Here is a 22,707-nt window from a genome sequence, read left to right as displayed (position 1 = left end):
CTGGACATATTTAGTAACCAGTGCAAGGAGGAAATCACTTAATCACGCAAAGAGCAATAATGCCCAGTGACCAATTAGAATTCACTTTACTGAGTCATACCAGGTGGATGCTGACGGGCTGCTATTGGTACTTCAATTTTACTGAATAAGTCAGAAAACGTCTTGTGTCTGCGAGAGAACTGGCTGTGCTAATAAATAAAAATATCTGGTTTCAGTGAAAAACACAAAAAGCTCTTTCTCTGGGCTTTCATGCATGAGGCCCGTTAACACATAACTGCTATATAAGAAAGTCCAAATTTCCAATACAAGGGAAATCCGAAGACATCTTTATTTTGTTACAGAAGACAGCTGTGGTAATACACTTTTTCTTGAACATGTGTAGAAATTTCTGAAAGAATCTTTGAACTAAAATACTTAAAAGCTAATACTAAATTTTAATGTAATGCTTGTAGATTTCTTCATATACAATGCCTTGCAAAAGTATTCATACCACTTGAAATGTTCCACATTTTGTCATATTACAACCAAAAACGTAAATTTATTTTTTTGGGATTTTATGTGATAGACCAACATAAAGTTGTACATAATTGTGAAGTGGAAGGAAAATGTTAAATGGTTTTCAAAATGTTTTACAAATATGTGAAAAGTGTGGTGTACATTTGTATTCCTCCCCCCTGAGTCAATACTTTGTAGAACCACCTTTCACTGCAATTACAGCTACAAGTCTTTTTGGGGATGTCTCTACCAGCTTTGCACATCTAGGTGTCCTTTTATGAAAGTGCGGTAAAATACCGCTTTTCAGTTCTCAGGCATTCTCAGAGGAGATCGCTCTCTTCTGAGTGCCTGTTTATGAAAGTGTGTAGATCGCTTCTCATGTTGAGTTGAGGAGCGATCTACAAACGCCGGGAACTCCTGAGAATGGCTCCTCTCACTGTATTCTCGTGTGATGTAGCGGGATTACAGTATGAGGAACCATAAAATACAAAAGTTTAACACAAATCAGCACACATTATTCCCCAACATATTAATAAAATAATAAAGATAAATTCCCCCTACACAATATACATTAACCTAATTATAAAAAAACATTGTTTTTATCAATATTTAAAGATCATACATGTCCCTATTTAAATGTGAATGGTGTATAGTAAATGAATGTAATGCACATATGTAATGCAGCTATACACCATTCATATAAATGCAAAATACATTTATAATCATTAAAAAAATAATTTTAATAAAGTATACAAGTATAAATATTTATTAATAAATTAAAATAAAATATATTTCATTATAGATAAACATAAAAATTGATAAACTGGTGCGATGCGAGAACACTGCGAATCCACTGCGGGTTCCCGCATCGCACCGACTCGCATGTCAGTTCACACTGCCATATGCGAATCGCTGGGGAGTGTCAATACATTGTTAAGGACACCCCCAGATCAGCTTGCATATCGCACTGCGAACTGACAGTTCGGACATGAATCGGATCGCATATGTGTGAACACACATGCGATCCGATTCTGGTCCGAACAGAAAAAAGGGTCCTGTGCGTGTTTGCACCGAATGCGGTGCGATATCAGCCATACTATCTGTACAGCTGATATCGCACCGCACAGACATCGCATGTAATGTGAATGGCAGTGTGCTGCAAATAACATGCGATGCCTGTGCGATGTCCGGCATCGCGCAAGTGTGAACTGGGCCTAAAAGTTAACACCCCCAAATCAGTTCACATATCGCAGTGCGATCTGCAAACTCGGACAGTAATCGAATCGCATGGGTGTGAACACCCATGCAATCCGATTCTGCTGTGGACCAATAAAAGGGTCCTGTAAGAGTTTGGTCCGAGGGCAATGCAAATTTAGCAATACTATCTGTATGGCTGAAATCGCATCGCACAGAGATCGGATGTGATTTTGCACTGCGGTGCGAATCACATCCGATCTCGGACACCGCAGCAGTGGGAACTGGCCCTAAATCATATTGCATTTGCACCAAAATGGTACAGGACCCTTTATTTGGTCCGCACTGGAATCGGATCGCATGGGTGTGAACACCCATGCGATCCGATTCCTGCACCATTACATAGTTCGCACTGCGATCTGTGAAATGATCTGGGGGTGTCATTAACTTTACATTGACACCCGCAGTGGTGCGCAGATGTCAATGTAGGTGCGATGTGAAAACCCGCACAGGAATCACACTGGTTCACGCATCGCACAAGTGTGAACCCAGCCAGAGACGTGAACAGCTAAAAAAAAAAAATATATATATATATATATATATATAGCTATATATAGATACATATATATATATATATATATATATATATATATATATATATATATATATATATATATATATATATAGCTATATATATATATATATAGATGTATATTTATATATATATATATATATATATATATATATATATATATACATATACATACATATATATATATATATATATATATATATATATATATACATATACACACTATAAATTCCTATCCTGCTGGTTTTGGGGTGTGTAATGGTGGGGAAGGTGTGCTCTGACTGTTTGGTGAAAGAAAGAAGTCAAAAGACTTCTTTCTTTCTCCAGAATATCAGCCAGTTTCAGGCTTCTCACTCTGATTCTCCACTTCTGAAATGGTGAATCAGAAAGTGAGAATTCTGTCACAGATCGCCAGTGAGGTGTGGAGATCGCACCTTCATAAACTGGCCGTTTCTGTGAATTCTCACTGTGCTGAGATAATCAGCGGAGAACATGTTCTCCGCTGATTATCTCAGTTTCATAAACTGGTAAAGCGCTGAGATCAGCGGTGAGACTCGGGATCGCCGCTGATCTCAGTTTCATAAAAGGACACCCTAGAGAGTGAACTTTTTTTCCCATTCTTCTTTGCAAAATAGCTCAAACTCTGTCAAATTGGATGGAGAGCGTCTGTGAACAGCAATTTTCAAGTCTTGCTAGAGTTTCTCAATTGGATTTAGGTCTGGACTTTGACTGGGCCATTCTAACACATGAATATGCTTTGATCTAAACCATTCCATTGTAGCTCTGGTTGTATGTTTAGGGTCATCCTGCGGGAAGGTGAACCTCTGCCCCAGTCTCAAGTCTTTTGCAGACTCTAATGCCCCGTACACACGATCGGACTTTGTTCGGACATTCCGACAACAAAATCCTAGGATTTTTTTCCGACGGATGTTGGCTCAAACTTGTCTTGCATACACACGGTCACACAAAGTTGTCGGAAAATCCGATCATACTGAACGCGGTGACGTAAAACACGTACGTCGGGACTATAAACGGGGCAGTGGCCAATAGCTTTCATCTCTTTATTTATTCTGAGCATGCGTGGCACTTTGTCCATCGGATTTGTGTACACACGATCGGAATTTCCGACAACAGATTTTGTTGTCGGAAAATTTTATATCCTGCTCTCAAACTTTGTGTGTCGGAAAATCTGATGGAAAATGTGTGATGGAGCCTACACACCGACAACAAGGTCCTATCACACATTTTCCGTCGGAAAATCCGACCGTGTGTACGGGGCATAACAGGTTTTCTTCTAAGATTGCCCTGTATTTGGCTCCATCCATCTTCCCATCAACTCTGACCATCTTCCCTGTCCCTGCTGAAGAAAAGCATCCCCACAACATGATGCTGCCACCACCGTGTTTCATGGTGTGTTCAGGGTATTGTGCAGTGTTCGTTTTTCGCCACACATACTGTAGCATTTTGCTTTTTGCCCTGAAGGTTTAATTTTGGTCTCATCTGACCAGAGCACCTTCTTCCACATGTTTGCTGTGTCCCCCACATGGCTTCTCGCAAACTGAAAACGGGACTTCTAATGACTTTCTTTCAACAATGGCTTTCTTCTTGCCATAGTTCCATAAAGTCCAGATTTGTGGAGTGCATGACTAATAGTTGTCCTGTGGATAGATTCTTCCACCTGAGCTGTGGATCTCTGCAGCTCCTCCAGAGTTACCATGGGCCTCTTGGCTGCTTTTCTGATTAATGCTCTTCTTGCCCAGCCTGTCAATTTAGGTGGACGGCCATGTCTTGGTAGGTTAGCAGTTGCCATACTCTTTCCGTTTTCGGATGATAGATTGAACAGTGCTCTGTGAGATGTTCAAAGCTTGGTATATTTTTTTTATGACCTAACCCTGCTTTAAACTTCTCCACAACTTTATCCCTGACCTGTCTGGTGTGTTCCTTGGCCTTCATGATGCTGTTTGTTCACTAAGGTTCTCTAACAAACCTCTGAGGGCCTCACAGTACAGCTGTATTTATATTGAGATTAAATTACATACAGGTGGACTTGATTTACTAATTAGGTGACTTCTGAAGGTAATGGGTTCCACTAGATTTTAGTTAGGAGTACCAGAGTCTAGGGATTCAATACAAATGCACACCACACTTTTCAGATATTTATTTGTAATACATTTGAGAACCATTTATCATTTTCCTTCCACTTCACAATTATGTGCCAATTTGTTTTGGTATATCTTATAAAATCCCAATAAAATACATTTACATTTTGGTTGTAACATGACAAAATGTGGAACATTTCAAGGGGTATGAATACTCCAATAAAGTGAATAAGTGCATTCAAAATTACAATCCTTTCTCTTCACAATCAAGCTTCACAATTTTTTGGTTTCATTTATGTTAGACTTTATTCACGGTGCTACATCTTTTGTACTAGTTTGTATAAATTGTTGTTCTTTATTATGTGGAGAGCCAAAAAGTAATATGAAAATTTTTTAATATGAATATGTTTTATTTCCCTTGTCAGTCAGCAGGTGGAGCTTTTAAGCTTCTTTTTACATTTCCCCCTGTCCCATTGGCTCTTTGTTGTAAAAATCCTGACTGCAGAGCTCAAGATGAAATTTACCGAGGTGAAAGCAGTGACTTTTCCTCCCTTATCCAAGATTTTAATTAGAGGTATCGTCCTTGAGGGCCGGTTCACACTTCTGCTATGCTGGAACCCTGCAAATCCACTGCGGGTTCCTGCTTTGCACGTTTATCGGCGGCAGTTCACATGCGCCCTATGCGAACTGCTGGGAGTGTCAGGTAAACGTTAATGACACCCCCAAATCAGTTTGTGTATTGCAGTGCGATCTGCAAACTCGGACAGGAATCAGGTCACATGGGTGTGAACACCCATGCGATCCGATTCTGCTGCGGACAAAAAAGAAAGGGTCCTGTGCAAGTTTGATGCAAATTCAGCCATACGATCTTTATGGCTGAAATTGCATCGCACAGAGATCGCATGTGATTTTCACATGTGCGGTGCGAATCACATCCGATCTCTGACATCGCACCAGTGTGAACCGGCCCTAAATAACGATAACCACTGCTGTGTTCTCTCTTTAGATAACCTGTAGTGTTCCTTTGTTATGTATGTTATGTTCTGTAAGATGCTAGTCAAAAACTTTTCATTTTTGTCTTGGATTGAGAAGGAAATGGTAAGAACCTTCCTCAGCTTTTCATTGATGCCCATGTCCCTACTGGGTAGATCCATTCTCGCTATTTGTCTTGGTAACAATTGTTGGTGGGAAATCTATCAGAATGAATAAGGACAGCAAATGAGTGGAAATCGCTCTAAAGTGATGGGAAATGACCTCTTAGACAGTTGGAACTGGAACCAAGTGCCAACTGTCTAAGAGGTAATTTCCCATCACTTTGGAGTGATTTCCACTCATTTCCTGTTATTACTCATCCTATATAGACCAGTGGCGGCTGTTACTTAATATTTTGGCGGGGGGGGAATATCCCCCACCCAGGGAGACAGACGGCGGCGATCAGTGGCTTTACCTTAGGAGGCCGTTGCTTCTCCCTGGCCAATCAGGTCTCAGGCCCCACTTCCTGATTGACCAGGAGGAGAATCAGGCAATCAATAGCAAATATTAATTTACTATTGTCACACAACTGGATGGGCTCAGGGCACAGTGCTCTGCACCCCAAGCCTGCCATTTTTTAAAGCCAATTAGAGCCTCAGGCGCTAATGAGGCCGTAATGGACAGGCTGCCACTGATATAGACCCATATGTCATCTCCAGATGGCTTGGAATAAGGTCTATCTAGCACCCCAGGGTTTGGGATAGGAACTATCTTCGGTCCCCCTCCACAAACTAAAAAAAAAAAACTCCAGTAGAGGTTCACATTCTGTTGGATGGACATATTCCTATTTTCTTGGGCCTGCAGCCTGACCAGTAAGAGCTTCATTTCCATTGATCCCTACTTTGTTTTCTACCTGGCACGTAATTAAAACAGGAAATCCATTTTTAGAAATTTGCAGTTGTAAACATTTCTATCTGTGGCGTAAAACAGACAGAGAGCTAGCCAGGAAGTTTATGTTCTCTTTATGATTTGCTGTAACCAACAAATTGACTGATTCGTTTTTTGTGTCTATTATGTGTTTGTGTATGTATGCCATAAGCTTAGAAGTATGTGTTATAAAAAAGAAAATTAATTTACCACCAATATAATTTCTCTTATATTATGGATAATAGTATTTGGTTACAATTGGTTTAATGCAATCTAGTTACGCTCCATATTTGTTAACTAAAAGGATTCCTAACTGTAATCTATGCTTTCAGTGTATATAACAGAATTGGGCCTCGTATTTGTGATCCCTGTGTTCTCTACATGATAATGTGTTCTTATTGGTGCAAGACTGAAGATACAGCAAGTAAGACACGGAGGTTGATTTACTAAAACTGGAGAGTGCAAAATCTGGTGCAGCTCTGCAGAGAAACCAATCGGCTTCCAGTTTTTTTTTTTTTGTCAAAGCTTCATTGAACAAGCTGAAGTTAGAAGCTGATTGGATACCATGCACAGCTGCACCAGATTTTTTTGCACGCTCCAGTCTTAGTAAATCAACCCCATGGAGTACTTCCATGGTGTACTGCTTACTCTCACCCAGTATAGGAATTTCAGTGCCTGATTTATTTTTGAAACATTTTGTTTTTACTTTTCTATATATAAAAAAAAACACAGTCTGTAGATTTTTTTTAAACTTTATTGTTAACTAATTTAAAATAATAGTGATTTTAAAAAAATGAAGGTCGGTTATTTTGCACTCTCCAGTCTTAGTAAATCAACCCCGCGGTGTACTGCTTAAATCTCACCCAGTATAGGGGTTTCAGTAATTTATTTGTGAAACATTTTGTTTTTAGTTTTCTATTAAAAAACACATTCTGTATAATTTCTTTAAATAATTTAAAATAATAGTAATTAAAAAAAAAAGTGAAGGTCTGTAATTAAACTCTTTCTGATGGTAAGTTTATGTTTAAAAGAGAAGTATGGCTTTCTTTTTTTTCTCCCATTTATATTTACTTAGGTGGATGCAGCATGGGCCTGATGCTGCATCTGACCCCCGGCGCCTCAGCACTGAAAACCGAGCGACAGAACATCGGTTTTCAGGGCTCGTGAGCAGAGAGCTGTAGACTGTCACTTTTCTCCCTCCTCGTTCACAGCGATGGGCTGTGGAGGGGCGGGGGCGGCCCTCTCAGGCTCTTAGTGGCTCGCTGAGAGGTTGAGACAGGAGTCAGTCCAGGCACCTGGTGGATCCAGACTCCCATTGTCGGGATGACATGGTGCCTGGACTGATATCCGTGACATGGTCACAGGAGTGCAAAACGAACTGTACTCCTGTGATCCATATGAGAAGTACAGCCAAACGAGCTTTGGCTGGACTTCTCCTTCAATGTTTTAGTAAAATTGCATTTTTTTTTTTTTTTTTTTGCAAGTTGCTATGTCCCCCATCTACCCATAAATTGGATAGTCTTCTCAGATCAAAGGAATCTGTAAAGTATTTTAAGAAGCTCTTCTTTATTCCTGTATAATAATAATGATAATTAAAATTTCAAAAAATTTCTTTACATATCACTCAGTGTCACCACATTTAGAGTCAGAATTCAGAAAATGATTCTGTTCTTTTTGCAGAAAAGCAGATTTTTGGTACATAAAATGCATCGCTTAGATTTTTATCTTTATCACAAAGTCAAGTTTATTTTTTCTCACCCCAAGCTTCTTGGTGGCATTTTCAAATTAAGTTGATGTGTTTCGCAGGAACTGATTAAAACCATTTGACTGACTTAGTGGCTTTTGTTTTCTTATGAACATTTTCACAGGTCGTATGTATGGTGTCCTGTCAAAAAGAGAAGGTCGTGTCCTATTGGAGGAGATGAAAGAAGGAACAGACATGTTCATTATCAAGGCTGTGCTGCCCGTGGCCGAAAGCTTTGGCTTTGCTGATGAAATAAGAAAAAGGACAAGTGGCCTGGCCAGCCCCCAGCTGGTGTTCAGTCACTGGGAGGTAAACAAATTATTCCTTCTCAATAGTCACTAGATCAAATGGGACCAGAACTGAATGCTTTGCAGATGGAGACCTGTATATGCCTTCCTTGACAGCAGATGAGGAAAGTTATAAAATATTCTGTCTGCCTCAGCAGAAAATCACCCAAATGAACTAATGAATTTTAACAGGGGAGTGTAGACTTTTTATATCCACTGTAAGTACCTACGTCCTGGAGTCATTACAAAAGAAATATTTTATTAGAGTCTGTTGTGGCCTTTAATGGTACTGTACAAGGACATCAATGCATAGATAGTCTAAAAAGATTTTTTTTTTACAATAGTTTGATAAAACATACACAATAATTGTGGCACAGTATGACAGTAAAACCACTCTCTAGCAGGAGACTAATACTCATGATCTATCACATGACGCATATCCATATTGTCTTGACATGTTTCATGGTAATGTCCGCTTCTTCAGGAATGTTTTAGAGAGCAAATTTATCTATAAAAAAACAATAGGTATAACAAATGTCATGGAAAATTGGTATGTTTGGATATAAGGATCCAGAAAGTGCTGTATACTATCTTACCCTTCACCCATGGAGTGACTATATGAGTAGTACGTGGAACATGTCTGTTCCAGCGAGTATGGGAGCAGTATAACATGGGGCATATAACTTCCATCCAGGGATACAAAAAGTTTGCGTTGAGCTACACATCGTATCAAATGTTCGAGATCTCTGTCAGGTGAGGTGACACACGTTCCTTAGTTGATAAATTGGTGGCGCAATCGTCACACAGATAAAGACAAATCTAAAACAATAGAGTATACACTTGAGGGAGACTATAAGGGTTGTAAAGGCTGTGACTATATAGAACTATATGTAGGCACAAAAACATGATACGCTGTGTAGCTCAACGCAAACTTGAGGCAACACTGATCTGTGGGTCTCACTTTTGGGGTTTCTTATATAATTTTTTGTATCCCTAGCCCGAGTTATAGTGCTCCCATACTTGCCGGGACAGACGTGTTCCACAGTGGTACTCATATAGTCACTCCATGGGTGAAGAGTAAGATTGTATACAGCTCTGCCTGGATCCTTATGTCCAAACATACCAATTTTCTATGACATTTGTTATGACTATTGTTGTTTTTTTTTATAGAGAAGTTTGCTCTCTAAAACTCTCCTGAAGAAGCAGACAATACCGCAAATCATGTTGAGAAAAAATGGATATACGTTGTGATAGATCATGGGTATTAGCCTCCTGCTATCTCGCTATTATTATCCATTTAATAGAGAGCGGTTTTAATGCTATATTGTGGCACAATTTGTGTATATGTTTTATCAAACTATTGTAATAAGAATATTTTTTTAGACTATGCGTTGATGTCCTTGTACAGTGACTTTGAAAAGTTGATATTTGGATTTTGTGGGCTCCTACCCTGTTTCCCCGAAAATAAGACCTAGCATGATTGACGGTGATGGCTGCAATATAAGCCCTACCCCCAAATAAGCCCTACCCTGTTTCCCGAAAATAAGCCCTACCCTGAAAAAAAGACCTACAAGGACTTTAAACTAGGGCTTATTTGGGGGGTAGGGCTTATCCTGCAGCCATCACCGACAATCACGCTAGGTCTTATTTTCGGAGAAACAGGGTATAGCCATAAGTGTATGCCTGGTCTGCTGCTGTTGCTGGCACACAGGGAGATGTAGAGAAGAGAAGGGGCCGGTAAATGTCATGTGTTTACTATGCTTCAGTTTGTGAATGGACAGGAAGCTGCTCAGCACAGAGCACCATTCATTCACTATCCAGTGCAGTTGAGGCTGCAGAGAATGAAACTGGGAAATCACTGTCCTCAGTCTCTTCCTCTGTATCAAAAATGAGACATCAGGGGCCTCTTTAGGCTGGATTCACACTGGAGAACACAGCGTTTCACAGCAGGAGTCCGGTGCGACTCCATTCACCGTTCCAGGTCTGATTTCAGCCTGAATTTTTGGCTGAATTCGGACCTGAAACGGACCAAAAGATGCACAGGACCCCTGTGCAATTCGCACCGGAGCCGCTGCCGAGATGTGTGAACTGGCTCCTTAGAGAACCGGTCACAATCTCCTGCTATGCGAATTGGATGTGGGGAAACCCGCATCTAATTCGCAATAGTGTGAACCTAGCCTTAGACCCCTGATATTTCACCTCAATAGGGCTTGGTAAAAAAAATATTATTGAAGAAATAATATTGTAAAAAATAATTAAAAAATAACAATAAAAATACAAGAACTGCTGACACCATCCACTGCCCTACTGACACAGTCTATTGCTCTACTGACTGACACCATCCACTGTCCTACTGACACCATCCATGTTTTAATACATTTTAAAATGTCTGTAGATGTTTATTTAGAAGTGTGTGTGTATATATCTGTGTATATACACATGCACACACATGTGTTTGAGCTTTGGGGTGCACACCCTTATGCATTGGGCTGCGCCCACCTATGCCTATAGCTGAAGGGTTTGTAAGGAATTATTAAATAGAAACTTAATGTCACCTTACCCCTTACATTACCTTGTAATGACATAGCAGCTGGCCAACGGAACCACAGCACCCAGCAGGGGAATAGGTATCTGACACACCCAGAAGGGTTGGATACCATTTGTGCCCATAGCTCTTCAAGAGCGCACAATTGTAACATGCTGCCTGGAGAAAAGGTAAATGTAAACTATCTCTTTTGTAGGGTTTTTTTTTTTGACTGGGCACAGGGTTACATAAAAAAATAGGGGAACACGCAAAAAATTGAGTGAACTCAGATGCGCCTCCTGCGAACAAGCCCTCAGACTGGTGTGCCCCTGGATTGTTTGAGATTCTAAAGGGTGCCTTGGCTGAAAAAGGGTTGAAAAACGCTGCATTAGATAGATGCACTTGTAACTTTACAGGGAGAGGTAACAATTATTCGGCATGGTAAGCAATCAGATATAACATTTCATTTTGTAAGCAAGGAAGATATCTTGAATCCTTTACACTGCAAAATTTCTCATTCTGTTATTTCATTGTTTCATCACATGGGTAAGGCTTTTTGTATGGCGCTTTGCCTAAATGAAACCCAGTGAGTAACCCGCAGGAGCCATACACAGTGAAAATGATCAGAGGCAGTAAAATCATGGCTTGTGATGGTTGTGTTTTACTATACTCCATTAATCAGATTATGGAATATACCCTCCGAACTCTGAGATTTTCTTTGGTACCTGGTTTGTGAATTTATTGGCCTGGATATAGCGTTGCTTCTAATAATTTGCTCTTACAATGATTCACGGTTTTAAAAAGAATCTCGGAGAAGTGTGTTTTCCTGGGTTTTGTTCTCATTTAGATAACAGCTGATCCTGCCTAGCAGGCACACCCTGCTCCCATGCCAGATGTTAGGTGTCTGTCTGGGGCTGCATAGAATTTCAGGAGTGAAAATAACATTGAGATTTTAAGACACATTAGAGCCCAGTGGGAGCTTTGATAGATTTGGAAGGAATGGAATGTAAGGAAAAACATAAGCAGCATATTAGATGAAGCATGTGGCTTGATACTCTTCTCTTGTGTTTTCTTGCTAAGTTTTTTCATTTCCAGCTGCCTGTCATTTGTTGACCTTAAAGTTAAAGAGTTTGTTTTTGTTCCATTTTTTTAATATCCTGTTTACTGTTCGGTTTTGTTGATTGTGTGATATGATGACAAAGGAGGAAAGAAATACATTTGATGTAAATTTTTTAATTTGGATTAGATTAATCAGACCTTTATTAGTATGTATATGGGATCCATGATGGGAGTCTTGCATCAGCCATTGAAAACCATGTAATGACAAAAGCACTGGACTTGGTGATGTATGGCTAATGCCCTGTACACATGATCAGAAATTCCTTTAGAAAAAACTTGGATGTTTTTTTCTGACGGAATTCCACTCAAGCTTGCCTTGCATACACACGGTCACACAAAAGTTCTCTGAACTTTCGACCGTCGAGAACGCGGTGACGTACAACACTGCGACGAGCCGAGAAAATTAAGTTCAATGCTTCCGAGCATGCGTCGAATTGTTTCTGAGCATGCGTGATTTTTTGCACGTCCGAATTGCATACAGACGAACGCACTTTCGGATAGGAACTTTTTCCGACCGAAAAATAGAAGAACAAAATAGAGAACCTGCTCTCAATCTTTTGCTGGCTGGAATTCTGGCAGCAAAAGTCCAATGGATCATACACACGGTCGCATTTTCTGACCAAAAGCTCACATCCGACTTTTGCTGGCGGAATTTCTGATCGTGTGTACGGGGCATTAGATTGAAATCCTTGTGCAGTTTCCAACTAAAGACTGAAGTCAAGTTTATTTCCAGGAGATGGATACTAATGGCATGGGCTTAGTGAATGTAGTGTGTAAATAATGGTAATCACCATTATGTCACATTGGATTTTTGCCAGGGTTTTTGTACGTGAACTATGCAGCTCTCTGCTGGATGTGACGGATTTATATATCCTATTTTTAGCACACGCAGAGGAAGTTTGAGATGATAGGTCTTCAATATGCTCAGCTTATGATTGTGAGCTGGCAGAAAAGGGTTGGGGGGGGGTGGGGTGTATTGAACTTCTATTTTCAGCAGGGTCATATTTACCACTAGTCAAAGTAGGCCTTTCTCTAGACAGCACAGTCAAAGAGGTGGCTTTTCCCAACAAAGTGGTTTTAAAGGCTTAAGGTGTTTTACCTAAATGGATTCTTTGCATATCAAAAACCTTCTGGGTGCTGCTCCCCTCTAGCCCCCCCCTCTCCTTATATTTACCTGAGCCTCATTTAGATCCAGCAATGTGCATGAGTGCAGCGGCTCTCCAGGATTTCTCTCTCCGCATTGGCTCACACAGCATTGAGAGCCATTGGCTCCTGTCAATCAAAGCCTGTGAGCCAATGAGAGAGAGCTGGGGCGGGACTGAGCCCTGCTCCATGTGTTAATGGACACACAGATCATGGCTCAGGAGTGCCCCCATAGCAAGAGGCGTGCTACTGGGGTGACTCGGCAGGGAGAGGTGCCAGGACTGCCAGTATGGGGCCCAAAAAAAGTTGGGGGTCGGGACTGCTCTGTGCAGAACCATTGCACAAAAGCAGGTAAGTATAACATGTTTGCCAATGGGACCAATTAGCCATTTTCCCTCCCCGTGTCATGTGATTTGTTACAAGGTCTCAGGTGTGAATGGGGAGCAGATGTGTTAAAATTTGGTGTTATGGCTCTCACTCTCTCATACTGGCCACTGGAAGTTCAACATGGCACCTCATGGCAAAGAACTCTCTGAGGATCTGAAAAAAAGAATTGTTGCTCTACATAAAGATGGCCTAGGCTATAAGAAGATTACCAAGACCCTGAAATTGAGCTGCAGCATGGTGGCCAAGACCATACAGTGGTTTAATAGGACAGGTTCTACTCAAAACAGGCCTCGCCGTGGTCGACCAAAGAAGTTGAGTGCACGTGCCATCATATCCAGAGGTTGTTTTTGGGATATAGATGTATGAGTGCTGCCAGCATTGCTGTAGAGGGGTGGGGGGGTCAGCCTGTTAGTGCTGGGACCATACGCCGCACACTGCATCAAATTGGTCTGCATGGCTGTCGGCCCAGAAGGAAGCCTCTTCTAAAGATATGATGCATAAGAAAGCCCACAAACAGTTTGCTGAAGACAAACAGACTAAGGACATGGATTACTGGAGCCATGTCCCATGGTCTGATGAGATCAAGATAAACTTATTTGGTTCAGATGGTGTCGAGCATGTTTGGCGGCAACCAGGTGAGGAGTACAAAGACAAGTGTGTCTTGCCTACAGTCAAGCATGGTCTTGGGAGTGTCATGGTCAGGAGCTGCATGAGTGCTGCCCTCACTGGGGAGCTACAGTTCATTGAGGGAACCACGAATGCCAACATATACTGAGGCAGAGCATGATCCCCTCCCTTCAGTGACTGGGCCGCAGGGCAGTATTTCAACATGATAACGACCCCAAACACACCTCCAAAACGACCACTGCCTTGCTAAAGAAGCTGAGGGTAAAGGTGATGGACTGGCCAACAGAAAAAACAAGACAATCCCCGCGCTATCATAAGAAACCCCCCCAAAAAAGCAGCAGTTCAACTGTGGACAAATCACAACAAATAGAAAAAACAACAAAAAAAAACTGCGCTATAAAGTGAAAATGCAAAAAGTCAATAAATGCAGTAAAATCAATATATGCAATGAACACACACATATGCATCCAATGACATCAGATCCTTAGTGTATGGTAGTATGGTAGTAAATGGTAGTAAAGTCCATAGATATAAAAGAGGTAAGAGGAATCCCCTGGTAGTTCTCCGTGGAAGTCAGGTGAGAAAGTGGAAAACGAACACACCCTGCACAGTGATCCTCCACCACCAAATATGTGCGCTTACCAGATGGAAAGCACAATAAGGCACGTCTCAGGACTGTATCCAGGTCAAGCTGTTAAGCAATAAACCACTCCTCCAGATACCGCTATGGATGGTAAGCGTGTAAATGGGTCCCGGTATCCTATCTACGATATCCCTCCGTACAGCGTGGCTCCAACTATACAACAACCCGAATTAACCACATAAGGGTAGAAGAAAGCCAGCCATAGCGTAAATCCGATAGGTATTTTACATCTACATCCAGAAGTATGCTATTGGAAGTTCAGGCCCATATATTAAATTTAGATATAGTCATTTTTAGGTTTATTTTATTTCCCTATTACACAATTTTTCACTGATACCTTGGTTTTGGGTGGCATTCTCTTTCCCCTTATAATATGGCGTTATGCCGTAATTTAATATATTTATAGGTACTTCTTTATTCTATGCTTGCAATGGATTTTTTGGGTGGCATTTTCTTATCTTCCACAAGATGGCGTTATGCCGTGATTCAATATATTCTATAGTTACCTTTTTTATTAGACTGACTTAGTCGCCTTTTACTGTAATCAGGTTGGCATGATCCCATACTATTTCTATCCACGCATGTAATATCTGTGTGGTCTATTTGACTTTTTTGTTCGATATGTAGGGTTTCACTACATGGGTTCTATGACTCCAGTCGTTTTACCTATGTTTTTTTTTTTTTAACCTGGGTATCGAATAAGTGGTCTGGTTACTTCCAGGTTTCATCCCAACAGCTGACTGGCTGTCCATGTTTGACGCCTCCGAGATGTCACAACGGGGCGTGACTTCCTTTGCTTTTTAGTGCGATGTGTCAGAGCGTCGCCCGTTCCCCAGACGACATCAGTGACAGACGAAACGTACGTCGGGAGGTTGACGATCTGACATCACCGCACTCAATTACGAACGGGCGCTCGCTTGCCAGCCGGCGAATACTCCTTTTTACTACCATTTTGTAAGTGTTTTACCTTGTTTTAAATAAAATACATATCGGATTTATGCTATGGCTGCCTTTCTTCTACCCTTATGTGGTTAATTCGGGTTGTTGTATGGTTGAAGCCACGCTGTACGGAGGGATATCGTAGATAGGATACTGGGACCCATTTACACGCTTACCATCCATAGCGGTATCTGGAGGATTGGTTTATTGCTTAACAGCTTGACCTGGATACAGTCCTGAGACGAGCCTTATTGTGCTTTCCATCTGGTAAGCGCATATGTTTGGTGGTGGAGGATCACTGTGCAGGGTGTGTTTGTTTTCCACTTTCTCACCTGACTTCCACGGAGAGCTACCAGGGGATTCCTCTTACCTATTTTATATCTATGGACTTTACTACAATTTTTTACACTAATGATCTGATGTCATTGGATGCATATGTGTGTGTTCATTGCATATATTGATTTTACTGCATTGATGGACTGGCTAAGCCTGTCTCCAGACCTAAACCCTATTGAGCATCTGTGGGGCTTCCTTAAATGGAAGGTGGAGGAGCGCAAGGTCTCTAACATCCACCAGCTCTGTGATGTCGTCATGGAGGAGTGGAAGAGGACTCCAGTGGCAACCTGTAAAGCTCTGGTAAACTCCATGCCCAAGAGGGTTAAGGCAGTGCTGGAAAATAATGGTGCCACACAAAATATTGACACTTTGGGCCGCCCCGCCCAAAAAATGGAGCACCAGCCGCCACTGCTGGACTCTATAACTTTTCTACAGACTAAATAGTATACACTGATTTGGGTTTTTTTCACCGAAGAAATGTAGCAGAATACATGTTGAGCTAAACTTATGAAGAACAATTATTTATTGCAAAATTTTATAAAAGAAACAAAGAAAAACACGTTTTGCTTTCAAAACGTTTCTTTTTTTTTTTTTTAATAAAAAAAAAAAAAAAAAGCCCAGTGGGGATTAAATACCACCAAAAGAAAGCTCTAGTGGTGGGAACAAAATGATAAAAATGTAGTTTGGGTACAGGGTTGCATGACCACGCAATTGTCATTCAAAGTGCGACAGCGCTGAAAGATGAAAATTGGCCTGGGCAGGAAGGGGGTAAAAGTACCGGTAGGCAAGTGGTTAGGTACACCAATGTGAAGGGGCCCTAGGTGTTTGGTGTACCCATAGAGTAGCCATTTTATTTACATCTTCCACCAACTAGCATCTGTACATAGTGGAGCTGTCCTTTAAATTGAAGCACTGGTCAACAATGATCTCTGGTGACTATATAAAATGAGTCTATATAAAGCTGCTCAACTGCAAGAAGCCTGACCGCTATGGGCCATGAATGTCAGCTGTTTGCGGAATTGCCAGTTTAAAGCAAAGTTTAGAGAGAAAATGTAAGCAATGAAGAGTAAGTAAGATCAGAACTCCAAGGTACGGCTGGACATTGTATTATTTTCTAACAAACAGATCATATTTTATACCTAGCACAGTTCTAATAATTCTAAATCATATTGTTATAATATTTTATGCTTCAGTCCATCCTACAAGTCAGGAAAAATTTATGGCCTTGGAGGTTAGCGCTATTCTCTCTGTTTGTTTTTTATATATTAAAATGGATCTCATCTGTCATTTCGAGCAAGTCATTAAATTTGTCCTCTGTGACACTTGACATTTCAAAGACTAATGTATTTCCTTAATAAAATGGTTCACATTGTGTTTGCCAGTCTGTATCCCAAAATGCATTTATCTTCTCTAAGAAATATAGTATATTTTATTGTGTCTTTCAAAGAAAGAACTTTTACTTGTAGCAGACCAGGAAACTGTTGCATGTCTTTGAAAAAGAAAAAAAATTCTTATACCTGCATTATATCAGTCTATCAAAAAAAAAAAAAATCTGCAAAATTGTAAAGCACATCATTTAGGCTTTGTCCCTGAGCAGTCGTAAGGCTAAGCAACTCTTGGCTATGTAATAGTGTTGACAAATGCAGTACGGCTGAAATTCATTTAATTTATCAACTCAATTACAATAGAAAGTCATCCGTGATTTTCTTCTGTACTATCCCGGAAAACCAGGGCTTTGAAATTGATATATAACAGACACAGACATGTGCCAGCCTCACGCAATATATTGTAATATAATCAAGGATCAGGATTAAACTGGGTGTGTTTGGTCAGGCTAGTCATCTTAGACAGACGTTTCTTGAATTTACTGCAAATAATAGATTCTTGTAAATCCTACATTCTTTATTTATATACATGTTATTGTTTAGATCTCAGATCTTTGAAGGTTTGGCAGCATTTTGTCTTTATCTTTTTGGCATGTTGATTGGAGTAATGGGCATCAGCTGTGCAGGGCTTAAACCTCCTATACCAAATTTTGCTAATGTTACTTTTTATCATTCAGCTCCAAAATAAAATGTATAGCAGATAAAACGGTAATGCTACTTGCTGACAGGTTTTGCATTTTTATTTTTTACATTTTTTATTTAATCAGAGGGACAGGACCAACAGGGTCAACATAATGAAAATACATAAAGAAGATACAGAAACAAAACCATATCACATGAGTATAGGTAGTTCTGCACCTCATAACAGTTTGTAATATTACATGAGAGGAGAGGTTAATGACGGTGATGCAATTGATTTCCATATTGTGTATGTAGCACTAACTCTCGGTGGAGCTGCTGGTTTAAGCGGGTCTGTTACCTTCACTCTGCTTCCCTCTGTTTCACCAGCACCGGGTCTAGGGTTTCGTTGAGTTTACTTCTGGACGACACACGCACCAACACTGGAGTACGTTTTCAATTCTTTATTAAACAAACGACTTAGGAAGTAGCAGGAAAGAGGTAGAAAGGAAACTCGCAGAAGAAACTCAAATATTCTCTGAAAGGGTTCTCTTGGCAAAAGGTCTTGGTATAATTCAAATACTATTTGAAATGCGCTCCCCTCATGGGACACACTCCTTGCTCATCTGGATAGGCCTCTCTCACCGGTCTAGCAGCCAGTACACAGCACGAATCAAAGTCTCTGCCACAGACTTGTTTGGAAATAAAATCCGTACGATCCTCTGCCACAGGATGTATAGATTTTCTGTAGTGAAAGTCAGTCGCAGTGCTTGAACCTTTAAGCCAAGCCGGCAACACTATGCTGTATAGTTACTTTTGTATACATCCTCCAACCGAGTCACCAGGCCCCTCTATAGACCAGCATGCGGCGTGATCTCTCCAAGACGGGTCCTCCCCTGGGATCTCCTCGGTTGTCCAGCTTCGTCACACAGGACCGACAGCTCAGGACCATTCCTCAGCCGCGGTGGCAGGCTCCAGACAAGCCTCTGGACCCACCCCTGCGCCCTTGTATCGTGGGCCTCCCGATCGGAGGACCACGAGGTAGCTCCTTAACGCATACCTGTCGGCCAGGAGGGCCAGCAGGTGGCTGTAAAACAAACCCCAAAATATGGCGTCTGTCCCATAAATACCCCCTTCCCAGAATGCAACTCGGAGGACCACCTCCACCGAGCTTGCCTCCGGGACAGAGGAGCATCTATTTGCTTCAACACATTACCTTTCCAACCCTGACCAGTGGTAACAGTGACACCCACCGGTCAGCACGGAAACACCCACAACGTCAGCCAAGCTGGAACAGAGGCAAACTTTTAACCTTCCTAACACACAATTTACTAAATTTACCTAACATGCGGTAGATTGCAAATCTACTAGCGCTACATGTAGTAAGTCAAATCTTCTTGATATATAGTTCTATTAGGCCTAATTTGCACTCCCTTGCCCTACGAGAGCGCGTTTGTGTACATGGTGTGTAGATACAGTGCTGTTCCATGGGCCTTGTCCCTTACCGTTTTCTTTTCATCTGAGTTACTAAGAGTAGGAAGAAATAGCTTAGACAGCAGGTGGGGGGAAAAGGGAATCGGAAGTGGGGAGGAGGAGAAAAGAGGGGGGGAGGGGGGTTCCACGATCATGGATTCACGTATTAGCTAGGTTATAGCATAACCCAGTGAATTTGTCGCAGAGTAGAGATGTGACAGGAGATTTTGTATGATTCAGGCGTCAGTATCGTTTCCCCGGAGGGCCTGGCCCTCTTCCGAGAACACGAATATGTTCCATAGCGTCCAGGTTTTGGAGTACTGGCCCCGTCTATGATGGGCTGTGAGAATGAGGTCCTCCATTTTATTCATGTCTTCAACCTTTCTAAGCCACCGGTCGACTGTCGGTGAGTGTGGGGATTTCCAGTAGAGGGGAATACATGCTTTGGCAGCGTCGAGGAGGTGACGGATTACAGACTTCTTATAAGTGTTTTCCGGGGTCGTGGAAGCATGGAGGAGAAAGTAGGCGGGGTCATCTGGAACAATACGTTCCGTGAATTTCTGTACGATTTGGCGGACATTTCTCCAAAAGTCTAGGATCTTGAGGCATGACCAGAAGATATGTAAGAGAGTTCCTCAGTCCCTCTGGCGCCACCAACATAGGTCGGACGTTGTGGGGAAGAATTTCTGCAGTAGCAACAGGGTTCTGTACCCCATCGTCATAATTTTGTAGTTAGTTTCTTGGATTTTTGTACAGATGGAGGATTTGTGTGTGAATCCGAGGATACGGTGTCGTTGGCTGGGGTTGAACCGATGATTTAGCTCCCGTTCCCACCCAATCAGACCCAGAGGTTGGTACTCCGCTGGGGGCGCAATCAACAGTTTGCAAGTGAGAGAGAGTGTGTGTGGTAGGGCTCCAGTCTCTGTACAGTATTCCTCTAAGGTCGTGAGAGGTTGGCTGGGGTCATTGGGAGGCTGGATGGACCGTAGGAAATGGCGGAGCTGAAGTGCTCTTAAAAAATCTAAGCGGAAAGGGCCTGCTGGGTCTGAAAGATCTGTTACGGTCTTTTAGCATCAATTGGCTCGGAAGTGAGAGGCTTGGAATAGGCCTGAGCTACTAAAATTTTTAAATATCACGTCATGACATCCCGATTCGAACGTGGGTTACCCAGTATAGGGAATAAAGGCGAGTTCCGGGGTGAAAGAGAAGCTTGGGAGAGAAGATGTGTGCAAACTTGTGTAGTGGGGCTGATAAGAGGATGTAGTTTAATATTAGTGGGTAGCGATGTGTAGCACCAGGGCGCCCTATGGAGGGGAATGACACTTTGGGCTTGCTCCATTTGAGGGCATAGTTTGGTTTCCCGGTGTCGGTACCAGTCTATTAGCCTACTCAGGTGTGTTGCATGGTAGTAAGTGCGGATGTCCGGCATCTCCAGGCCTCCATGTTGTTTAGGTGGGGAAAGTATTTTCCTTCTGAGACGTGGTCTTTTGCGGGCCCATATGAATTCTATGCACGTTGATTGTGTTTGTTTAAAGTAACTTGCGGGGATGTGGATAGGTAGGGCCTGAAAGAGATACAGGAATTTAGGCAGAATACTAATTTTAAGTATATTACATTGGCCGAACCATGAGTGGTAACCGTTTTCAGGAGAGGGGTGAAAGTTGATATCGAATAGTTTTGAGAACCACGGGGGGGGGGGGGGGGTGTGAATGTGCCCAAATATTGCAGGGCTGTGTCCGTCCATCTTAATTTGATGTGGCTGGGAGTAAAATGTATAGTCGCGTTTGCTGGGGAGGAAAATACGCCAAGCATCTATCAATTGTGCAGTATGGAGGGATTTAACTACCCACTTGCGTGTGCCTAGAGGAACCGAGGAAGATCCCGATGAAGTATCCTCTGAGGGAACCGGAGGGATGTTGAAGTCTCCCCCAATGATTAGCCGGCCGTCCACAAATTTCAGCAGTTCGAAGTGGCGACTAAGGAAGAGGTCTTGGTGATCATTAGGGACATAGAGGTTCACTAGTGTCACCTTGACGCTTCCAATCATGCTGTTCAAAAATAGATCGCGTCTGTCGGGGTCCGTCTTTAAGGTGTGTCCAGGGTATCCATGCTGACAATAGGATGGATACACCCCGAGACTTGGCTGCCGAGTATGTAGAATTGTATGTCGTGGGGTAAAATTTGTTCTTGAGTATGGGTAGTTTGTCATCTTTAAAGTGTGTTTCCTGTATCCGGATGATGTCTGCTTTAAGACGGTGCATGTCGTGTAGGAGCATCTGTCTTTTTTCCGGGGACGTTAAGTCCTTTCACATTGAGTGAAATTTTTCAAAGTTTATCCATGTTCGTGGGAGCGAGGATAGGGAGTGATAGGGTTAGGGTATGGGAGAGGGGATAGTCAGGAACGAGAGAAAAAGCGAAGAAAGTGGGAGAGCAGAAGGGTAGATAAAGGGTTAGGTGTACCACTAACAAGAAAAAAAGGGAATAGGGGGCTGCTGCTAGGGCAAGCAGCCGCAAGCTAAACAATAACAGTAGCAAATCTTTGCTAGGGCGCTCTCTGGGAATTGAGCGCAGTCCCATGTGGAGGAGTGGTTAGACAGTGCCGGGAAGGGAGCCCCCGACCCATCCCGTCCCCCCAGCCCTTAACTTAATGGTATGCGGATAACAATTGTTCCAAAACGTGTGATTGCAACAGGCATATACTAAACAAAAATTTGACATAAGGTTATGCGTGGATGGTAATCTGGATCTGAGCCTGAGTCTCCCCCGAGGGTCTACAGGGCCATTTCCGCCTCGGTCCTCCAGTCTCCCCCAGTAGTGGCACAGTCCCCAAGCAGTACGTCTGGCGGCTTTTCCACGTCCAGCAGGAGCTGTGTATATACCGCAGAGAGCTACGTCTATGGGATGTGGTCTCCCCACTCGCCTAACATCCCTCAAAGGTCTGCCCCCCAATACGTGCCGTGTCAGTGGTGTGGCACCCTCATCGTGAAATAGTAGGGGAACAAGAACCTTGGCAAAACCCTCCAAAACTGAGGTTCCATGCTGGGGTGTCCACGGCTACATATGAGGCCAATTCCCGTCAAGTACAGTATCCCCCAAGGTTATCAGCTACCCCCACGCTGGTCAGGTATGCAAGTCTCCACGTAATTACCAGCTCCCGGCCATATGACACAGCTCGTGGGACCAGCGTGCAGTAGCAGCATGCC

General features: G+C 42.2%; 1 protein-coding gene across 1 annotated transcript in view; it reads left to right on the top strand.

Annotated features, from left to right (window-relative positions):
* Window positions 1-22,707, top strand: part of EFL1 (elongation factor like GTPase 1) — a 556,540-nt gene that overhangs the window by 490,315 nt on the left and 43,518 nt on the right. Inside the window, exon 19 of the mRNA XM_073618573.1 lies at window positions 8,148-8,332. Within this exon, the coding sequence (XP_073474674.1) occupies window positions 8,148-8,332 (185 nt within the window). The remainder of the gene's footprint in view (window positions 1-8,147; window positions 8,333-22,707) is intronic.

This window comes from Aquarana catesbeiana, linkage group LG03 (assembly GCF_042186555.1).
Source record: "Aquarana catesbeiana isolate 2022-GZ linkage group LG03, ASM4218655v1, whole genome shotgun sequence".
Classification (NCBI taxonomy): domain Eukaryota; kingdom Metazoa; phylum Chordata; class Amphibia; order Anura; family Ranidae; genus Aquarana; species Aquarana catesbeiana.
Note: the sequence above shows the minus strand (reverse complement) of the source record. Positions and strands in the feature narration are given on the sequence as shown.